At 32.4% G+C, this 18,974-nt stretch overlaps 2 protein-coding genes across 3 annotated transcripts; both read left to right on the top strand.

Moving 5' to 3' along the window:
• Window positions 1–2,585: 2,585 nt before the first annotated feature.
• LOC123200188 (NADP-dependent glyceraldehyde-3-phosphate dehydrogenase) lies at window positions 2,586–6,557 on the top strand. Its single transcript, XM_044615334.1, has 9 exons — window positions 2,586–2,912; window positions 2,980–3,173; window positions 3,253–3,381; window positions 3,793–3,912; window positions 3,984–4,120; window positions 4,216–4,371; window positions 5,502–5,880; window positions 6,129–6,245; window positions 6,326–6,557. The coding sequence occupies exons 1-9, from the start codon at window positions 2,768–2,770 to the stop codon at window positions 6,437–6,439; spliced, it is 1,491 nt and encodes a 496-aa protein (XP_044471269.1). The 5' UTR covers window positions 2,586–2,767; the 3' UTR covers window positions 6,440–6,557.
• Window positions 6,558–15,260: 8,703 nt separating this feature from the next.
• LOC123199904 (bHLH transcription factor RHL1-like) lies at window positions 15,261–18,974 on the top strand. 2 transcript variants are annotated; one of them, XM_044614945.1, is made up of 7 exons: window positions 15,261–15,888; window positions 15,984–16,088; window positions 16,169–16,342; window positions 16,428–16,493; window positions 16,578–16,643; window positions 16,827–16,895; window positions 18,375–18,974. In XM_044614945.1, exons 1-7 carry the CDS (start codon window positions 15,364–15,366, stop codon window positions 18,789–18,791), a joined length of 1,422 nt encoding a protein of 473 aa, XP_044470880.1. In that variant the 5' UTR covers window positions 15,261–15,363; the 3' UTR covers window positions 18,792–18,974. The 2 variants fall into 2 exon arrangements, with proteins under 2 accessions (XP_044470880.1, XP_044470879.1); XM_044614944.1 differs by having other exon boundaries at window positions 18,372–18,974.

The raw sequence follows: 18,974 nt of genomic DNA, 5'->3' as shown, positions 1-18,974 counted from the left end.
TATCGAGTATCGTATGATATAGATTCTAAAACATAAAATAATAAAAAATTTAATTAATACATCATCGTTTTGAAAAATATAATGATACCTTAAAAATTAAAAAAATTTTATATATACTTCTATTATATAATTATTTTTTTTTTAAAGTATATCAATTTGTATTAGTAATATATATCATATCGTAGGATACGTATCATATCATATGACATATTTATTGTATCGTATTAATTTGATATACCTTATAATATTTATTATTTTTACACTTATATTATATCATATCATAAAATATATTTTATACCATCTAATACTAATAATTATAAATTATATCATTCAATCACGTATTTACAGTGCACATTGAAGGAATGAAATGCATAACAATTTATGGGTCTCAAGAAGATTAGTGGTTGCCCATGGCCATATTGAAACTCTTGGTTGAACTTAAACCACAAAAGCCCAGATAAATTCTATCAAACCCACGAAACTTCTAAGAGCTCTACCTTTTTGTGACTTAGGCCCAAGACTACTCCACTTTGACTTGAAGTTCTGGGTAAATCTTATGTTGGACAACTTTGATCTCTCTTTATATTCCTTTTTTTCTGCTCTCAGAAATTAATGGACTATTTGGCTATGATCCGTGAGATCTAATCAAGACTCTTTAGTAAGATTAAGATTATATTCAATTCAAATTGAGTTCAAATAAACCAAAATCAAGATCGTTTTAAATTCAAATAAATCAATTTAAAAACGATTTAAAATTGACAAGTTAAGAAAATGAACTTAATTCTTTTGATTTAAACTTATGTCTTGCTGATCAAGCGAAGCTAATATGTGGATGTGACCAAATAAAGGATTAAAGCTTTATCATCTTGGCACAATTTTTGATGTAAAGGATGAGAAATTTTGGGCTCCAGCTCTCAATGGGATGCTCATACTATAACTAGAGTTAGATTTGAATTGAATCTATTCGAGTTTAAGTTCAAACTTGATTCAAACGAGTCAGTCTTAAGTAAGCTCGAGTTTGCTCATCAAAGTTTGTGAGTTAAAAATTTTAATATAAAACGATATCGTATTGATTAATATGTACTAAAACGATGTTATTTTAATAACGAATTAATTAAAAACTTAAACTCGAAATGAGCCAAGTCGAACTAGAGCCAAGTTTGAGCTCAAGCGTAATGAGCTCGAGCTCGGTTTGACTCAAATCCAACTCTAACCATAGCCATAAATAAGGATAAATTGTTTATAATAAAATTATGCAAAAGTTCCCTTCTTTAGGAAGATGCTATGGAAATGCAAAGATATAAAAATTATTAAATTTAAAAAAAAAACTCTTCAAAACAATAATTTTAAGCTGGATCTCATAAGAGATATCGATATGTATTATGCACTAATGTTTTCAGACCCAAATAGGACTTGAGTCAAATAAAAGTTTGTAGATTGATCGGTCCGACTAATCTAACATAACAATAGTTTAAACATGAAATAATTAAAATTTCAAACATGTTTTTGTCGTAATGATTTGACCTAATGGTTAAAGTGTAGTCTAACACAATTTATTCAATTAAATTTGGGGTTAATTCAGTTTGACAACTAAAACCAATTAATCCATTTCAGGTTTTAAAACAACGGTAAGTACATAGAGATTACCACCTTGTGTTTGTCTAACATTTAGGTTTGGTATCACTGTAAATGGATTAAACTTTCTGATATCCAATCGGAAAAACCAACCCTTCAGGTGGGGTGACCAATTCTCTTCATAGAATTCGGGAAAAATTATCCTCAAGAATGCTGTTGCTTGGATTCAAGTCTCCATACTTGGAATGACTTAAAAAGAAAATATGACTGTGCTCATGCCTAAACAATTATGGCACCAACTTAGACTTGGCTTTGTTTGTAATTTTACTTCCTCCCCATTAAAATTAAAAACTTCATGGTTGATTCATATGCAACTCCAAACTACACATGTTTTAAGCAGCGAAAAAACCTATTTCTTCAGCAAAAAATCTATTTAGAATGTCTCATAATGATTTTTCTAATTCTCATCTGTGGTTGCCAAGGGACACTACCTTCAACTTCGCAATTGGGAGATTTATGATATTTATAAATATTTTCTTTTAATTCAATTAGAGTATAAATAAATCTCTAGAATTATAATTGAACTAACAATTTTCTTATTATCCTAATTTGAATATAACTTTTCATTACTAATCTAATGAATATATGATTGCCCAGAAGAGACTAACTGTTATCTAAAAACATACTAGAATACATATTCATTGTATTCATTATCTCCATAATATACTTATGTCTATAGTTATACCATAGACCTATGCATTGCAACTATTAGGCTGAACCACATTAAAAACTTTGTCCTTTTTTTTTTGGTTTTATGTTATATTATTCTGCATCCCTTATTGGATTATAATTGTTATTATTGTAGTCTAACTTTCATGAGGTTATGAATTGCGTACTTAAGCGGGTGGTGACGAAAAATACCAAGAAAATGTTAAAAAGAAAAAAAAGTTGCTCACTGGGAATGCTTTGAACCACCAAACAACTACCTTTGTCAGCTGGACCATACAAGAGTATACGGCTCAAAATCTTTCTATATTAATCACCATTTCAAGAACAAACTCAAACCATACACTTCCTTTCACTTCAATTCCTACAAGAACAAGAAGAAGAAGAAGAAGAACGTCAAAACATCAAAAGGGTGTTTGAGATTTGATTTGTTTGTTGTGTTGGTGTGGTTTTTGTTTAAGGATCAATGGCTGGAAGTGGAGCTTTTGGTGAGATATTTGATGGAGAACTGTTCAAATACTACGCTGATGGAGAATGGAAGAAGTCTTCTTCTGGGAAAAGTGTTGCCATTATCAATCCCACCACCAGGAAAACTCAGTACAAAGTTCAAGGTCTGCTAAATTCTTAATTTTTCTCTTCTTTTAGTAGTTGATAAGTTTTGTTATGGCTTTGCAACAGCTTGTACGCAGGAGGAGGTGAACAAAGTTATGGAAGTTGCGAAAACTGTGCAGAAATCGTGGGCGAAAACGCCGCTTTGGAAGAGAGCTGAGCTGCTTCACAAGGCTGCTGCCATTCTCAAGAAGCACAAAGCTCCAATTGCTGAGTGCCTGGTGAATGAAATTGCAAAACCAGCCAAGGATGCTGTTGCTGAGGTAAATTTATATATCTAAATGTTTGTGATTTTATTTGTCATGTACTCAATTTTGATGTAAATTTGTTGATCCTGTGAAGGTTGTGAGGTCTGGAGATTTGGTTTCTTACTGTGCTGAAGAGGGTGTCAGGATTTTAGGAGAAGGGAAGTTCTTGGTTTCAGATAGTTTCCCAGGGAATGACAGGACTAAGTACTGCCTCACTTCCAAGGTAATATTTGAAGCTCCTTGAAGATACATATCGAACTTTCAAATTTTTCTGACTAAACTTTTAGTATTTAGTATTAAAAGTACCAAATTAATAACCTTAATCCAAAACACAAAACAAAGTCTGAAAGTTTAATAATCATCTTTCAATGTTTTTCTATAAGATTGTTTGTTTTATTTTGTTTTGGAAACAAAGTGATAAGTTTGGAGATTTCAATCAGAAACAGTAAAAGTTTAGTTCTTTCAATTAAAAAAAATGAAAGTTTGGTTATTTTAATAGTAAAATTCGAAAGTTCAACTCTTCAATGTAAAAAACAAAGTTTGATTCTTATAATGGAAAAAAAGTGATAATTCAATACTTCCATATGTTCTTACGAAACTTGAGAGCTTTTATAATTAATGAATTAAACTGCAGATTCCACTAGGGGTGATTTTGGCCATCCCACCATTCAATTATCCTGTCAACCTGGCCGTCTCGAAAATTGCTCCAGCACTGATAGCTGGGAACTCCCTGGTGCTCAAGCCTCCAAGTCAGGTAAATTTTCTGCTATGTTTGTGGTTAATCTGAGTTGAACAGCTCTGATCTCAACCTTAAACTGGTTCCAGGGTGCTGTTGCTTGCCTTCACATGGTACACTGCTTTCACTTGGCTGGCTTCCCCAAAGGCCTTATTAGTTGTGTCACGGGTAAAGGCTCCGAGATTGGTGACTTCCTCACTATGCATCCTGCAGTCAATTGCATAAGGTAATCTCCAAACTACCATAATTTTTTCAGCTTCTTGTTTTGTCTCAATTGGTTTTTATCCTTTCACACCTGATTTGTGTTTGTTTTCTGCTCAGCTTCACTGGTGGAGACACCGGAATTTCAATCTCGAAGAAGGCAGGAATGATCCCTCTTCAGATGGAGTTGGGAGGAAAAGATGCCTGCATTGTGCTTGAAGATGCCGATCTTGATTTGGTCGCCGCAAACATAATCAAAGGAGGATTTTCCTACAGGTGACTTTGATGTTTCATGCATTACGTTTCTACGTTTGACCATATTGTATAGTAGTAACCTGAATTTTTTAAATGGTTACGTGTATTCAAGAAGTGCCTAATTTAATAGGTGAACTTACTAAATTTGAATACAATTAAGTAGATACATAAGTTAGGATCTTGTCTGCGTGCTAGTTTAATTGAACAAATCAAATATAATTTGAGATGCATACGAATAAGTCAGACATTGTTTGGTTTGGGCTTCACTGTTAGGGCTGGATTTGAGCCGAGCAGAGTTTGAGCTCGAGCTCGGCTTGGTTCACATATAGTTGAGCTCGAGCTCGTGAAAGTCAAGCTCAAACTTAGCTTGAATTTGGTTTAGTTCGTTTTTTATTATCAAAACGACGTCGTTTTAATACATATTAGTTAAAACGACATCGTTTTATATCAAAATTTTTAATTAAAAAATTTGACGAGTAGCTCGAGCTCGACTGAGGCCAACTCATTTCGGGTTTGTCTGAGCTGAGTTTGAGCTGGCTCGATTCGAATCTAGCCCTAGTTTCACTCATATACATATACAGAGCTTGAGCTTACTGGATTGGTAAAATCCCAGATCAAGATCAAGATAAAAATTATTAGCTTGAGCTCGATTCAAAAAAGTATATTTTAAATTATAATTTCTTGAATAGTTATATTTTAACCTTTATAATTTATATATTTACCATTACTACATTCAAAGTTAAAAATGAGATTTAAAAGTGCAAGTTAAGATTTAAAATTTTTAAGAGTTTATTAATATTTTACTTAAACTAATCCCTAAGCTCGTGAACTTATCGAGCCAATCGAACTCAAGTCAAAGAGTGGCTTGACTGATTTGCAGCCCCACATCACCTGTGGTCAAGAGCCACCTGCTATAAGATGGGTACCATTTGTTGTGGAAATATGACATGTACATTGTGTAAAGTTTCTGTCAGCTAGGATTTGTTTATAGGACTAAAGTGTATGTGATGTAAAGATGAGAATGTTGGTGTGCTCGTGGTTTCCCATACTGAGTTTTCTATGTAAATACTTGTGCTCATATAATTACCATTTGTGCATTTTTGTTGTTTGTTTTCTTTGGGTTTCATGACAATCATCGACCTGTTGTGCAGTGGGCAAAGATGCACAGCAATTAAGGTAGTGTTGGTGATGGAATCAGTAGCGGATGCACTGGTTGAGAAGGTGAAGGCTAAAGTGGCAAAACTAACAGTCGGAACTCCAGAAAACAACTCTGAGATCACTCCAGTGGTGTCAGAATCGTCTGCGAATTACATCGAAGGCCTTGTTTTGGATGCTAAACAAAAGGGAGCAACATTTTGCCAGGAGTACAAGAGGGAAGGCAACCTCATTTGGCCCTTGCTGCTGGACAATGTTAGGCCTGATATGAGGATTGCCTGGGAGGAACCTTTTGGTCCGATCGTACCAGTTATCAGAATCGGTTCTGTTGAAGAAGGCATCAACCATTGCAATGCTAGCAATTTCGGACTCCAGGTATGCACTTATCGCATAGAGTTTATAAGGTATACTTGATTGAATCATATCATTTGTATTCGTAAGTTTTTGAAATTTCCCTAAATTCGATGACTAATCTTTCTTCTTTGAAAGCTTCTTGAATGATGAACTTCAATAGGCAAAACGTTTTGTAATGTTTCAGAGAGAGGACTTAGTCGTTCTCTGTACCCACATTGAACATCCACCTTGACAATTAAGAAATTTTTTGACATTTCGTGCAAATGCAGGGTTGTGTGTTCACAAATGACATCAACAAGGCAATGTTGATCAGTGATGCCATGGAGACAGGAACAGTTCAAATAAACTCAGCGCCGGCGCGTGGACCAGATCATTTTCCTTTCCAGGTGAACCAAAGCGGCCATTAAAAACACAAATATGAACTTCAAAAGCCACAAAATCTCTAACAAATTGGAAAATTTGACAGGGTTTCAAGGACAGTGGAATTGGATCACAGGGGGTCACCAACAGCATTAACATGATGACTAAGGTCAAGTCCACAGTGATCAATTTGCCAAGCCCCTCATACACCATGGGCTAATTTGCTACAATATAAAGTATTAGTGAAATTTTAGACCTCAAATTTTCCTCAAGACGTTATTAGCCACATTGTGTAATCAGAGACGGACCTGCCTAACTAACTAGAACCAATTTATCAAGGGTCTTTAGATTTGGGCCATCTAAAGCCCTGTAAGCTAAAATTGCAAATCTACAAAGAACTCCTAAATTGTGATAAATAATTAAACCTTGAACCATAATCTAAGAATTTAATTAATTATTAATATAATTAATCACCCCAATTGTGCAATCAAATATTTTCTTTTAAAATATAAAAAAAATTATTATATGAAATTTCAAGCATATAATTAGGGGTGGATCAACATTTCTAGATTTTTTGAAAACAGTCCCTTTTTTAATATATCTCACCACTAAAATATTATATCTACCAACTTATTTTACAATCAATTAGAATATTTAATTAAATATTAAGATAATATTATCTATTTACATTATAACTTTTAAATATATTATATTATTTATATTAATTATTTAAATCTATTTATAAATTATCATTACACCAATTCAATCACCTAATTTCGTTAAACCGAATTTATAATTAATATTAACTCAAATGAAACGAAAAAAGGTTGTCACAGAATGATGAGGATAATGAGAACAGAAGACAAGAGAAGGATGGTGATGATGATGATGATAACGACCATGAGAAATTTGCCAAGGAGGCGCTAAGCCTTATTACAGTTCATGCTGCCCTTCCTTGATTTGCGCCTTAGACATATCTAATTTTACCTTTATTTTGTCCTTCCTCTTCTTCTTCTTCTTCTTCTTTATTCTCTCTAACATATGAGCTGTTTTGCACTGGAGAATTTGTGTTATGCGTGTCACAATTTGAGAGATATACCCCATGACTTTTCCTCCTCCTATTTTATGCTTTACTATTGTTTAATTATTTTGAATAATTATTTTACATTTTATTTTATTTGTAATTCAATAATTAAAAGCATAAAAAAATAATTAATTTTATTATCTTGGTCGTGGTTTGAGCTAGCAAAATATGCATAAGAAATTCTGTGGGAATAAAAATAACTATAAATTAAGCATGGCACCATTCCCTGAATCTTAATACAGAGATTTAGAAGATTTTGTCTTTTATTCCATGATTTTTATTGATTTCTGCACATGTCATGTACATCTTCCAAATTCTTTTTTTTTTTTTTAACATAAACAAAAATATAAATATTTTTCTGTCGCTGGGAAGTTTTTAATCAGAATTCACAAAATCAAAATTATGAGGACCTATTACAGATCCAAATCTATATGAATCGAGTTAACTGAGATTCAAATCTATATTTTACATGAACAATTTAAATTTATATTAAAATTGAAATTTTAATTTAATAATTCGATTTAAGTTCAACAACTAATTCTTTATTAGCTCTACATAAACACTACACAAGCATAATCGAGAGAGTATTACCACGTTTTGTCATCTACACTACACAAATATCATACCCTTATCATAACCGTAAACATAAACTCTTACTTTGGATGTTATTTATCATAATTTTCTATTTGTAGAACCTATTTTATCAAATAACTTGAATTTGTAAAAGAGAAATTTCATTAACTAACAAAATATAATATCTAAAAAATTTAAATTTAAACAAATTAGATAAAAATTTGAACCACGTATTGGACAAAAAAGTAAAGCAACGCGCCTACTCCGCAAATCCTCTCAACCCAAAGCCGAAAACATTTTCTATTTAACCCCCCATTCAAACCCTATAAACTCAAAACCACCACAAAAAACAGAAACAGAAACACCAAAAACACTTTCTCTGTTTTGCTTTGTATGTAAAACTAGGACCTTCGGCTTCTTGTTTTACTTAAGAAGATGCAGCAGCCTTGCTGTGAAGAAATGCATCGAATGAATTCACACTTCGGTCCATCATCAAAACCCCCCCTTCGATCCTTCTTCTTAAGATTTATTGAACTGGGCTTGGGCTTTTGTACCTAACTAGAACCAATTCATCAAATGTATTGAGATTTGGGCCTTCTAGCCCTGTATGCAAAAAGTTGAAATAAAAAGTTGGCATAGGGCAGATTTATGGTTATAAATTTATTATTGTATTACTTGTTCATTTGTAGTCATTTTGAATGCATTAAAAAGAGTAGGGTAAGCTTATTAAGATCATATTATAAGAAAAGTAGAGTAAGGTTTCAATAGAAATATGAAATATGGTAGGGTTATGGGTGAAATTGAGGTGTAAAGAGAAGCCTATCATCTTAAACAATGTGGAATATAATTGGTACAAGACAAAGACATATACCTACAAGCTAGCTTTTAATTCTTAATGAACCATTCAAAAAAAAATCTCCCATGAAAAATTTAATTGATCATCAGGACACTTAAAGTGGTGAGGTATTGTTCGCTTTTACTTTTATTAGTCTCACGGTTTTATTTTTAAAATTACTTTATGAGAGAGAGATAATAAATTTATATTAACCAAAATCCCTCTAATTGTATTTAATATGAAACTTTTGACATCAACACAACTCCACAATCAAAAGATTTGGGGAGAGCTAGATGACATCATTATTAATATTATTTTCATTTACATATAGTGTGCCACTTAAAGAGGTGAGATATTGTCATATTTGAACTTCATTAAACTTGTAATTTACTCTAAAGGACATTTCGAGAGGGAGAGAGATAATGAATTTATGTTCACGCAAAACACTTAATTTTCATTAGTATATAAATGCATATAACACTCTTGGCAACATTATTGACCCTAAATTAATGCATATAATCTTTCTTTAATGCACCCGAAAATCAAATAAGAATGAGATCGAAATCAAATAACAAAATAACATATGATTTTACAAAAAAACCCAATTTGATAAAAACCAAGGTCTAACAGATGGAAAATATTTACTACAACTAGGAGAAGGTTACAAACTGAAAGAGAGAGACAAATCGAAAATTCTCACCAAAGTAAAAATTGTAAAACCCTAAACCTACTTCCAAAAGAGCCTTTTATATATATATATATATATATATATATATATATATATATATATATATATATATATATATATATAAAATCAACCCAATTGTGCGATCAACGAAATATATTCTTTTAAAATATAAAAAAAAAAATTATTATATGAAATTCAAGCAAGCAACGATCAACAACGTCTCAATTACTTTGTCAAAAGTTGACTGATTTTGCACAGAAAATGGTTGAAATTTTGGGCAGATATTTATGTTTCCATTGACTTAAGGTTCATAAAGAGAGAAAAAAATTTTGCTGGTTAGAGGAACCAGGTTCACACATAACCAGTTCAATATAAATTTTAATTAAAGATTTTTTAAATAAATACATTTGATAGAAATGAGTCCAAAATGTTTAAACACTTTTTAGGTTATAAGTAGAGTTGGATTTGAGCCGAACCGAGCTCAAGCTCGGTTCGGTTTATATATAACTGAACTCGAGTTCGTCGAGTTCGTGAAAGCTAAGCTCGAACTCAATTCAAATTCTACTCGGTTCGTTTTTCGTTATTAAAACAATGTCGTTTTAATGCATATTGGTTAAAACGACGTCGTTTTGTATCAAAATTTTTAATTGAAAAATTTGACGAGTAGCTCGAGCTCGAGCTCAAGCTCGACTAGGGCTGACTCGTTTCGGGCTTATTTGAGCTAAGTTCAAGCTTAAACGGATTCGGTTCATATCTAACCCTAGTTATAAGTAGGGGTGGATTCGTGTTTGACTCTAATAAGTCTGACTTCAAGTTGGGATAACCTCAACTCAAGTTTAATTTAAGCTAGTTTGAATTAGGGCTGGACTCGAGCTCGAGCTCGGCTTGGCTCGGTTCAAGCCCAAAACGAGTCGGGCTCTGCTTGGCTCGATTGAGCTCAAGCTGGCTCGATAGATTTTTTTGTAAAATTTTTTATACAAAACGACGTCGTTTTGATCCATATATATTAAAAATGATGTCATTTTGATAATGAAAAATGAGCCGAGCCGAAAACGAGCTAAGCTGAGTCGAGCTCGAGCCGAATTCGAACCGTCCATAAATAAACCAAGTCGAGCCCAAGATGGCTGTGAGCCGAGCTCGGCTCGACTCGAATCCAGCCCTAGTTTGAATAAATTGATTCATCGATAGATCCATCATTTTCGACGTTCTTCTATCTTCTCTTACGACTTTTCATTGTCAATAATAGTAAATCCATCTTTTTTGACTTCATCTTCAATAATTTATCTTCATTTTCATCTTTGAATATATTTTTTCTCTTTAACAACTTTTTAATGGCTCGTTTGACAACTCATCACGAGCTCACACTCAAGCTTAAGCTAGGTTTTTTAGATTCAAATTATATTCCAAAATCTCAAAAATTAATAGGATGTTTAGTTGCATGTGTGTGAATCTAAAATTTGCTAATTTTGTCATTATTTTTATTCCCACAAGAATAACAATGAACCACAGTGGAAGGTATTCATGATGCGTTGAAAGGCTAATCTTTGTAAGTTTTATCGATTTGGTGATCAAATTTTATAATATAATGACATATTATTTATATATCTAAATTATATATCAAAAGTATATATACAAAATTTTATTATTTTGAATATAATGATATGTCAGTTTGTTTGTATTTATTAATATACATATATAGTATCTAATAAGACTATATATACAAATAAATATTACCAATTCATCTATCTAAACTGACGTGATAATATACGATTAGGTGATGTAATTATATATTATCAAATTAGTTTGTATTAATAAATCAGATATGTTTATTTGTACATATAATATTATTAGTATATATAATTTAGCACTATATTATATTATAAACATTTATTTTTAAAATATAAGTATAGCTTTCCGCAACAACCAAATAAAATTAAACTATATAATAAAAGATTTCAATAAGTTAACCAATTCATCAAATCATAACAACGTTATAAATTGATTTCATGAGTCTTTAAGATATTAAGCAATCTTTGATAGGTCAAATATAAATTTTTTATTCATTTATGTAGAGAGCGAATAGGATGTCCCATTCCATGTGCTTAGTTGATATTGGCATTGGTCATAAATTTTTTGAATTCCAAAAATAAAATTAAAAGAGTGCATTGATTAGTGTTTAATAAATTATTTTTTTAACAAATTCAAAACAATTAATAAATAAAATATCATTACACCTAGTGTAGGCTCTGAATCGACTTGACTTGAGCTCAAAAGTCAGTTCGAGTCTATTTAATTCGATTCAAATTCGTTTACTTTGAATATAAATTTAGTTTGAGTTAAAAGACTCAGCTTGTTTTAAAACTAAACCGAACTCAAGCTAGAAAGAGTTTAACTCAGTTTGATTTATGATTTATGATTTAGATAAATAAGTTGAATTAGTTTGAACTTGACTTCTGACTCGATTCGAATTATGTTAAATAATTATTAAATGATATCATTTTTTTAATAAGTCAAGAATTCAAATTATGAATCTGAGTTACATATCCAAATCATGAATTTTAACCATAAATTTAAGTTAAACTAGAATCGAACTATTTTTTATTTGAACCGAATTTAAACCAAAAAAATGTTTAAACTCGACTTAATTCATATCTACCCTTATTAGATACTTCTCCTATCATTATTATTTTATTTAATTAATTTTATATATATATATATATATATATATATATTATACCTTTTAAATATGAGTGGATCGTAACTAAGATCCTCAAACTCATATCATTATTTAGCTCAAACTATCCATGATCCGATCCGAAAGACTTATGAGTTAAACCCTACATGTTACAATATCTGGTTCGGTCATTTTCTCGGACTTTGAGTTTAGCCCAATTGATACCTCTCGATACAATGAACATTGCTACAAGATTTGGAAAGAATTTCATATTTGTAACTTCTTAGATCTCATATACATTATATTTATATTCAATAATTGAAAACAGAAAGATTATTATAAATAATTAATTGTATTATCTTCGTCGTGGCTTGGGCTAGCAAAATATGCGTAAGAAATTCGATGAGAATAAAAATAACTAAAAATTAAGCATAGCACAATTCCCTAAATCTTAATTCGTAGGGATTTAGAAGATTATGTCTTATATTCCATGATTTTTATTGATTCGTGCATATGTCATGTACATCTTCATATATATATATATATATATATATATATATATTTTTTACTTAAACAAAAATATAAAGATTTTTCTATCACTTATATTATATAGACTATTTCTTAAATAGGCATTTTGAAGATTTTAATGCGCATATCAAAAGCCAGGGATCTATCATTGAATTCACAATATTAAAACTCAAAACTAGCCACCAACTAGGGTTAGATTCGAATTGAATCAAATTTTCGATTTAGTTTACATATAGTTGAACTCGAGTTTATGAAAGTCAAACTCAGCTAGAATTTAATTCAACTAGTTTTTTGTTATTAAAACGATGTCGTTTTGATACATATAGATTGAAACGATATCATTTTGTATCAAAATTTTTAATTAAAAAACTTGACGAATAGCTCGAGCTCGATTGAACTCGTATAAGGTTGAATCGTTTTAGGTTCGTTCGAACCGAGCTTGAGCTTAAACTCAAACGGACTCAGTTTGAGTCCAACCCAACCTCTAACAATTGGCATTGGATTAAGGGTGGGTTCAAATTGAACTGATTGAAAATTGAATCTATATTTAGTTCAACCAATCTAAACTTTAGTTGAAATTCTAACTATATTGTTTGATTTGAGTTTAAGGACCCGAGTTCAATGACTAATTTTCTGTTAACCCTAAGCAAACACTATACAATTACAATTAAGAAACGTATACCACCACGTTTTGCTATCTACATTAACTAATTATGTAATAACTCCTTGTTTGCTAGCCCAACCAAATATAACAAAATTACAATTGTAAGATATTATTATAGTTCTGATATCAGATTATGCAAATATTAAGAAAATTACACTTTAAAAGCTAATTACATAAATTAGAATTCGAAATCATAAAAACCCGCAGGTAGATGTGGGTACCATAAAAGTAGTATTGTAACAATCTCCAACTATGGTTTGACTTAATGTTACATTAATATTAAATTTTCATGAGGTGTTTATTGTAATTAATTAGGGCTCTAAATTCTAAATTACAAAAGAAACTCATTAGGAAAGCTGCCCTTTTTTTTTTTTTAATTGGGATTAAGAAATTGGAAAGCTAAACAAGAGCATATGGTGGTCCCAGGGAACCATAGTCACAATACACATAGAAAATAATGCAATTAATTCTCTTGATAATCTCCAAATAAAAATGCTTCATACCTAATGTTCAAACCTCATTTGTTGGGTAGTAAAATTGGGATCACTTTATCTATTAGGTGCGACACATAAGAAATCACATTGTTTGGTTAGGGTTCCAGGTGAGTAGATAAAAAGGCTAGAATAAGATTTTTTGTCGAGTTTGTTTTAAAGATAAAAATCCTTTTTTATAAACATATTTTTTCATACAGATGACATAACAATGTTTTGATAAATAAATTTATTACAACGAGAGATGCAAAAAAAATTAAAATAATATTAACTTTATTAGATGAAATCTTGTTTTTGATAAAATAAGATAAAACGTGTGTGTCTTTTTCTTTATTATTTATATTTCTGTAAGTGTGATTGTTTGCTTTATTAATTCACACTCTTTTATTGTGAATAATTTCATGAATAAATTATATATCCGGGAAATGTCACACCATTTATAGGTTGATAATACAATGAAGATATGATACAATTTTAGGATCATTAGCAAAAACGATAACCCATGTCTCGATTAAATGACAAATATCGTTCAACCAGAACACTTTGCTAGTTCACATCTTCTCCATGTCATTTGCCTACAATAGAAAACAACATCTTCTTTCCATATCAACTCTATTTGTAATCTTATTTATGAAGTAACTTTTCAATTAGGGTTAGCTTTGAACCAAGCTGGCTTGGACCCGAAAGTGGGCTCGGTTAGACTCAAATTTGAGTTGTGTTTGAGTCAAGGGGTTTGATTCGTTTTTAAAATCAAACTGAATTTGAGTTAGAGATAGTTTGACTTGCGAGTTGGGTGGATAGTTTGAATTAATTTAAATTTAACCGGTGGCTTGATTCAACTTATGTTAACTAACTGTTGAAATGATGTTATTTTGTTAATGAATCATAAATTTGAATTATGAATCTAAATAATAAATCAGAGTTATAGATTTGAACTATAAACTCGAATTGAATTATTTTTATTCAATTCAAACTCAAATCAATCCTAATTTTGACTCAATAAATTCAAATTGAATTAATTTTATTCAACCCAAAATCAAGTTAAGATATGTTTGAGCACATTGTGGTTTGTATCCACCCCTACTTTAAATTAATTAATGCTTGTTTTTTTGTAACACACAAACGAAAAATGCATATCTCACCCACGCTTGGATTACACTTATTTTATCTTACGATTATGTGACAAAATCTAAAACCCAACAATTATCTTGAAATTTTCTATTTAAAATCAAGCCTTTAATATCATAACTATAGACGCAAACTCTTTTTTTTGGTTGTTATTTATCCAAACTTTCTCTTTATATTACTATCTTACCAAATAACCTGAATTTGTAGGAGAGAAATTTTATTAACAAACAAAATATAATATCTAAAAAATTTAAATTTAAAAAATTAGATAAAATTTTAAACCACGTATCGGAGAAAAAAGTAAAACAACGCGCTTACTCTGCAAATCCTGTCAACCCGTAGCGGAATACACTTTCTATTTAACCCCCATTCAAACCCTGTAAACTCAAAACCACCACAAAAAACAGAAACACCAAAAGCACTTTCTCTGTTTTGCCTTTTGTATGTAAAACTAGGACCTTCCGCTTGTTGTATTACTTATGAAGATGCAGCAGCCTTGCAGTGGAGAAATGCAAGGAATGAATTCACACTTCGATCATCAACAAAACCACCACCAACAGATCCATCATCAAAACCCTCCCTTTGATCCTTCTTCTCAAGATGATTTCCTCGAACAAATGTTATCTTCTATTAATCCTTCCTGTTCGTGGAGTTCCGAGCTGAAGTCCCCCTGGGTTGACCTTGGCGCTTCTGCTTCTGGGAAACTCAACATTGACTCCAATTCGGCCTCCGACGAAACGGCGCCGTCGACCCACGAGAATGTTGGCTTCCAGTTCGATGACTCTCTGCTTTTAGCTTCCAAGATGAGGCAACACCAGATCAGTGGTGGTTCCGCCGGAGTTAACGTTTCACCGGCTGCTGCCGCGGCCGCCGCTAAGTTGATGTTGCAGCAACAGATGATGATGGGCGCTAGAACCGGCATGGGGATGCCGTTATCCCTTGGAAATGGTGGCGAAAACGACATCGTTGATGCGTCTTCCTTTAAGTCTCCTACCAGTCATCAGGTTCACAATTTAGCCCACGTTAACTATGAACTCTTCTTTCAGGTTTAGGGTTTTAATTTTAAGTCTGAAACATTCTTGTTTTTGATCTTTTCCAGGGAGGGGAGGGTTCAGTGCAGGCAATGTTTAATGGGTTTTCCGGATCTTTGCATGGAGGGGGTCAGGGTTCGAACCAGCAAGCTCAACATTTTCATCATCCTCAGGCACGTTTTGTTTTTTGTTTTTGAGTTTCTGTTTTCAGAAACTGGATTATTTTGCTGACGAATTGGAGATGACGATGCAGGCACAAAGTTATGGGGCAACAACGCAGGTGATGAACCAGGCTCAGGCTCAGACTCAGACTCAGCCTCAGGTTCAGGCCACTGGGTCAACCGGAGGAAACACGCCGGTCCAGCCAAGACAAAGGGTCAGGGCTCGGAGAGGTCAAGCCACTGACCCTCATAGTATAGCTGAAAGGGTACACAAGTTATAATTTCTCATATTATAGTCCCTTCAGCTTTTTCACCCGTCTGGGTTAAACTGTTTAATCTTCAATGTTGCAGTTACGCAGAGAAAGGATTGCAGAGAGAATGAAGGCTCTACAAGAACTCGTACCAAATGCCAACAAGGTAATTAATCATTAATTAATCAATTACTGTGAATTAATTATAATTACATGCTGAGTTGAATCGGGTAATAATTGTGACTGACAGACAGACAAGGCTTCAATGCTAGATGAGATCATTGACTATGTGAAGTTCCTACAGCTGCAAGTGAAGGTTCTTAATTTCTTCTTAATTTTTTTTTTTTTGGGAACTCCTCTGGTTCTGGGTATCTTTTTTATTCTGTGACAGACTTATTTATATTTAATTGATTCCATTTTGGTTGACATTGTCATGGAGATAGGATTTTTTAATCTTTCTATAACTAAAAATATCTCTTCTTTATTGTGCAACAAACAGGTTCTGAGCATGAGCCGATTGGGCGGTGCTGCTGCTGTAGCTCCCCTTGTTGCTGATATTTCCTCTGAGGTAAGGAATCAAAATCACTCCACAGAATTACCCATTTGTCAGTTACATAGCGTTTATGATTCGAATCTCCCCATAGATTATGGAATTCAGTGGCTTATAAGTTCTAGCTATAACTAATGAAGCAACTTCGAGAGATTCATAGACAATATTGACTGAAATTTGATATGGGTAGTATTATTTTTTCAAGTAAATAGGTAATCTCTAAGGGTTGTGAGGTGGGTGAGTTTTATTCTCGAGTAAATGGCTGTTCTCATAGACTTACCACAAAAGAAACCATGGTACTAAGAAAAAAGGATTCTATCTGAGCTGTTCGAGTTTAGGTCGAAGTTAAATTATAACAAACTAAGTCAAATTTAGTTCAATTTGATGGAGTCAAATTCGATTTTAAACTAATTATACTGAAGTTAAGCTAAGTTTAAACTGACATTAGAGAAATACAATAAAACATTCAATAAACTTGAGTTTGAGAACTTAGCGACGAATTTTATTAAAACCTTTTTTTAATAATTTTTTTTTCTTATTTTGTAGTAATTTATGGTTTTATCTAATATTATTGTTTATCATTTGAGTTAATTTAAACTTTTATCATTCTAAATTCAACTCAAATTTGAGTTCAACGCTTGTTTTGATTCGGTTTAAACCCACTCATCCACGGAAATGAATGAAATACATATGCAAAACGTAAGCATTGAATCAAAGTTTCACTTTTTTCTCCAAATGACTTAACCAAACCCAACCCAACCCTCCACCCACTCCCACTCACCCACTCACCAAACCGCAATGAAATCAAAACTCAAGCACAATCACCACAAAACGACAACTCCCCAAAGTAGCACGCGTGCTTACTTTTCCAGATTCCTCCCTTTCTCTCTCACCCTTTTTCTCTTACTACTCACTTTTTGTTTTTATTGTTTTTTGGTACATTACCACTCAACCCTAGATTTCATCAAAGTCCAATTGATTCTATCTACTTCTTCCAACACGGTCTTTAATATTATTTTTCAACCCCTAGCGACTCTCAGAAAACTGTTTTACGTAAATGCTTATTTTATAGGTTATTATTAGGTTTGAATTCTATCCAAGCTACTTTCAAACAACTAACTATGTGGAGTTTGAGCTAATCGAAATATTTAAATAGAAAACTTTGTATGGGTAAATTTTAAGATATAGAAACATAATCATCAAACATATATGTATGATAAAGATTCGATTTTATAAATTTTTTTAAAAATATTTTATTAGTTTTATTAATTTTTAGATAAATAATTATTTAATTTTATTATAAAGTAATCATGTGATAGAATTTGACAATGTTATATTTATTATAGAATGTTATGTGGTGTGATATAATCAAATTTTTTGTTCATTTGGAAATGATGTTTTGTGAAATGTCTTTTTAATAGTGTGAAGGATTCTTGTGGAAAATTATTAATGTAGAAGGATTAAAATGATATTTTACACTTATTTTACTTTCAGGGAGGAGGAGCAGGAGGTGGTGACTGTATCCAAGCGAATGCCAACGGTACAGGTGGCTCCCACAGTACACGTAATCCTAATGGTAACCAAACAGCGTCATCTAACGACAGTTTAACGGTGACGGAACACCAGGTGGCCAAGCTGATGGAAGAGGATATGGGCTCCGCCATGCAGTACTTACAAGGCAAAGGCCTTTGCCTCATGCCTATCTCACTTGCCACTGCGATCTCAACGGCCACGTGTCACAACAGGAGCCCTATGATCAACAATCTGGGTCCCAACAATAATCCCTTACTCCAGTCCAACGGTGAAGGACCTTCCTCTCCTAGCATGTCTGTTTTAACCGTCCAGTCTGCTACCGTGGCTAATGGTGCAGCCGACGCCTCCGTGAAAGACGCTGCCTCCGTTTCCAAACCATGATAACGGCGAAACTGACTTTCGATTGAGGCTTCCCAAAGTCTACGAAAATAAGACGACCTTTAATTAACGTTATCACGACGTCGTATTTGTGTAGACTTTGTGGCTAAAAGCTAACAAATCCAAGAACGAGTATTATCTTTTTTAATTTTTAATTTCTAAATTGGGACCTGTCTTTTTTCTTTA

The sequence above is a fragment of the Mangifera indica genome, chromosome 17 (genome assembly GCF_011075055.1).
Source record: "Mangifera indica cultivar Alphonso chromosome 17, CATAS_Mindica_2.1, whole genome shotgun sequence".
Taxonomy (NCBI): Eukaryota; Viridiplantae; Streptophyta; class Magnoliopsida; order Sapindales; family Anacardiaceae; genus Mangifera; species Mangifera indica.
Note: the sequence above shows the minus strand (reverse complement) of the source record. Positions and strands in the feature narration are given on the sequence as shown.